A 4,187-nucleotide genomic window follows, 5' to 3' on the forward strand; every position below is an offset into this window, starting at 1 on the left:
CTGCTTCCCCCAGACAAAAGATACTATATATATATATAGTAGGGATTGGTATATATATATATATATATATATATATATATATATATATATANCTGTGTTTACAAGTCCTCACAATGCCGCTACACTTTATGACAAATCAACAAGGCAATCGCGATCTAGTGGATGACGGGCACATCCTTCACAAAGACAAACCGCTAACAAATGGAATTTCCTGGCGATGTGAATTAGCCAAAACAAAAAAATGCCCAGGAAGAGTACACACCACATCGGATAAACGTACTGGTCAGTGAAAACCATCCCCATATCATGTGACATAATGAAAACAATACATTAAACGCTCAAAATCATCTGATCTATAGGCGAAATTATACATCGAGTGGAGCACAATCATCTCGCCGATCCAACTCCAGTGGGAGTAAAAAAAGTGAGACAAAAAATGAAGAAAAAGGCGAAAATCACAACAACAGCAAAGACAAGGGCGATTGTAACCGACGCGATAAAAACGGTCCCATCTCCAACTGCTGCTGTATTGCCCACACTACCAGCATTACAACGTCAAGTACAGCGTGCACGTCGCAAGTCAGTTCCACAACTTCAAACACCGGCCAGTCGTGAGGACCTCATACTAGACGACTATTTCACCACAACAATGAAAGGAGAACAATTCCTTCTCCACGACAGCACAGGCAAAGATCGCTTCCTAATCTTCACAACACGCAAAAATTTAGAATATCTATCAACAAGTCAAATGTGGTTTGCCGATGGCACATTTCGCAGTGTACCAGGGATCTTTAGCCCACTGTACACACTACACGGTCAACGAACCGGCAAAATATTACCGCTTGTTTACATTCTGGCCCCCAATAAACGACAATCCACATATAAAGCTATTCTCAAAGTGTTAAAGGAAGCGGAACCACGATTGAATCTAGAAATTCTGATGATTGATCACGAAGAGGCCTTCATGAAGGCATTTATAAAGTGCTTCCCAGAAACAACAATTAAAGGCTGCCATTTTCACTTCGCTCAGCGAATGAATTTCCATGTAAGAGATGTTGGAAAACGAGTACAGTATGGCACTGACGTCGAGTTTGCGATGGCGGTGAAGATGATTGTTGCACTAGCGTTCGTCAAATTGAAAGATGTTTTGATGGCCTATAAAAAGCTTAAAAAGTCTGATTATTTCAAAGAACATAAGGATGACCTCCAACCCGTTCTTGATTACTTCGAGCCAACATGGATTGGGAAGAAGGGCGCACGTAAATTTGGACCACCAAAATTCGCCCACGAAATATGGAACCATTATGAGAGCGTCCTCAATGATAATCCACGAACCAACAATTCTGTCGAGGGCTGGCATCATATTTTCAACGAAACAATTTCACGGGCCCACACAAGCATCGGAGAGTTCATCAACTGCTTGAAAGCTGAGCAAAGCAGAACTGAAGTTCTCATTGTACAAGAAGAAGCAGGTCAAACCATCCAGAGCAAGAAACGAAAACGTTATGCGCAATACGACGAGCGCCTAATAAATATTGTGAAAACTTATGACGATATTGAAATTGTGGAGTACCTTCGCCGTATCGCCTATAACATTGTCTTATAAAAGAAAATGGATAATTGGAAAAGACTAAAAGAAAATGAAACCGCAAGTATTATTTATTAGCATGTTGTTATGCGCAATACGACGAGCGCTTAAAACATATATTGAAAATGAATAATTGAAAAAGACTAAATGGAAATAGAACCACAAGTATTATTTATAAGCGTCATGATATGTTGTGATTGTTATGTTAATATCATGAGAAAATAAACCAATGTTCAACATTAATTATCACTTATTAATACCTCCATTTTTCCGGTTAAACCTATGCCTCAGAGAACTACTGACGGTAGAAATTACGGTTCAAGAGAAAAATGACGGGAGAAATTATGACTCAAGGGACAATTGACACGAGAAGTTTTGACAGAGGGAAAATGGACAGAGAACTTTTGACGGAGAGATTTTGGCCTGTCACCGTTTTAATCATACTTCATATGTTTCAGAAACTCTTTTTTCCCTTCAATAATGATAATATTGAGTTAGATAATTCAAGTTTTTTCATTTTTAATTTTTTTTCTTTCGCTTTGATCAACAATTTCTTTTGCAAAGCTAAGTCTTGAGTATTACGATGTATCGAATATCTTAAAAATAGTCAACATCTGATATCATTTTTTCTATATTTTCGAATGATAATAATTGAGCTTTTTATCTTTTTTCATATATAGTGATACTATTCATGTAAATTTTAATTCTATCTACTTTTTATGTTATTATTATTGTACTTCATTGATTCCCCTTAGGGTTACAAGGACTTCCGTTTACATATGCTTAAACTCTAACTACGTACTTATGATCTAACTATTTACATGCCTATATACATTAACATAACTTAAATCAAAAACCATTCCGTGAGATCGAGACTGAGTGGGAGCATGAGAGGGACCCTCGCTTCCGGTCTCTGTTTGAGCCTCTAATCATTCCGTCTCTACTCCCTCCCTTCCCCGCGTTCAGCACGGTTGCCCTCCCCCCCCTCTCCACCCCACACACACACGCACACACGCACCTTCAATCTCTCTTTACATTCTCTCTATCTCTCTCCTTTTTCCCACTTATTTCCTTTTCTTTTCCATAATTCTCCCATTCTACCATCCATCTCTCTCCCCTCCCATCCTCCCCTAGAATCTCATTCACTCTCTCCGCTACTCCTCTCCCACTACCATCCTCGTCCATGCATTCTTCTAAGACGTTTCCCCGTGTCACCCTCTGCGCCCCACATCTCCTGCATTTTCTCATCTCCTCCGTTCCCCACCTTTTCTCTCCTTTCAGTCCTTCCCCCATCCTAAATCTTGCTACCCTGTTCCATCTTTCCTCTCCCCAGCTATTTTCCAAGTATTTCGGAATACCTTCCACTGCTACCCCCGGGTACCATGGGCTTCCCGAAAACTACACAATCCCCTCCCGCCCTCCACCACCTGCCTGCTTCTTTCTTCCTCTTCCACTTACCCAAAATCCTCTCTATCTTCTTTCCCACCCGCCCTTTTCTCTCCTCTTGCCTCTAATCCTCTTTCCTCTCTAAACCTGCGCCTACCTTCCTCCCACCTTGACCCCTTACTTATCACCTCTCTACTCTCGATCTCTTCCAGACACGCTCTCGCCAGCTCACTACCTTTCCCTCCCCTTAGCTTCTCCTCGAATCTCCACGCTCTCTTGACTCCTCTGCTAAACAATTTATCTCATTTCACGTCCTCCCTCACCAGATATCCCGGCGTGCTTCTCCTTAGCCCCAGCACCCACTTAAGGTACCTTTCCTGCATCCTTTCCACCGCATCCCATTCCCCCCTCCCCCAAATCTCCGTCCCATAACTCACCACCGACCAGACCAGAGCGTCGAAAAGCCAAATTCTTCTCCTCCAATCTTTCTTAAACCTCCTTTTCCCTATCCCCCATACTGGTCCCATCACCTTCCCTGCCTTTGCGACCCTTTCCTGTACCTGCCTCGCCTGCCCTTCCGTGCTTTTAAACCAATATCCTAGATAGCAGAACTCCCTTACCTCCTCCACCTTCTTTCCCCCTAATTTCAATACCTCTCTATCCTTCATCCTCTTCGCTCTCTTCCTAAACACCATTACCTTCGACTTTTCAGCGTTTATCATCAAGCCCTTCCCCATTATGTACTCGTCCATCTGTCCCATCATGATTTTCATTCCTGCTTCATCCTCTGCAGCAGCACCATATCGTCCGCATATGCCAGTGAGAATACCTTCGTATTTTTTAGTCCGACCCCTCCTCTTCACCCAAACCTCAAAAACTCTTCCAGGTCCGCCAGAAGGATGTTGAAGAGTATTGGACTGAGAGGGCACGCCTCTCGCCGTCCAACACCTATCCGACACCTTCTCCCCTACCCTAACCTTGCTGGCCGTTTCCTCATACATCTCCTCCACTCTCTCTCTATCAACCCTTCTGACACCCCCCTCCTCTCTAGCGTTTCCCACAGCACTCCTCTATTCACCGAGTCGAAGGCTGCCTTCAGATCCACGAAGAAAGCCACCAATTTTCCTCCCTCCTTTGCCAGTTGCTTACACACCAGATAATTCAATACGTATATAGTATCCACCGTCCCCATCCCCTCCCTAAAACCCGTCTG

At 43.0% G+C, this 4,187-nt stretch overlaps 1 protein-coding gene across 1 annotated transcript; it reads left to right on the forward strand.

The window, feature by feature from the left end:
* Window positions 1–436: 436 nt before the first annotated feature.
* Window positions 437–1,606, forward strand: LOC107039349. Its single transcript, XM_015258915.1, has one exon. The coding sequence runs from the start codon at window positions 437–439 to the stop codon at window positions 1,604–1,606; it is 1,170 nt and encodes a 389-aa protein (XP_015114401.1).
* Window positions 1,607–4,187: the final 2,581 nt, after the last annotated feature.

This window comes from Diachasma alloeum, unplaced genomic scaffold (genome assembly GCF_001412515.2).
Source record: "Diachasma alloeum isolate Michigan unplaced genomic scaffold, Dall2.0 Dall_scaffold_00297, whole genome shotgun sequence".
NCBI lineage: Eukaryota > Metazoa > Arthropoda > Insecta > Hymenoptera > Braconidae > Diachasma > Diachasma alloeum.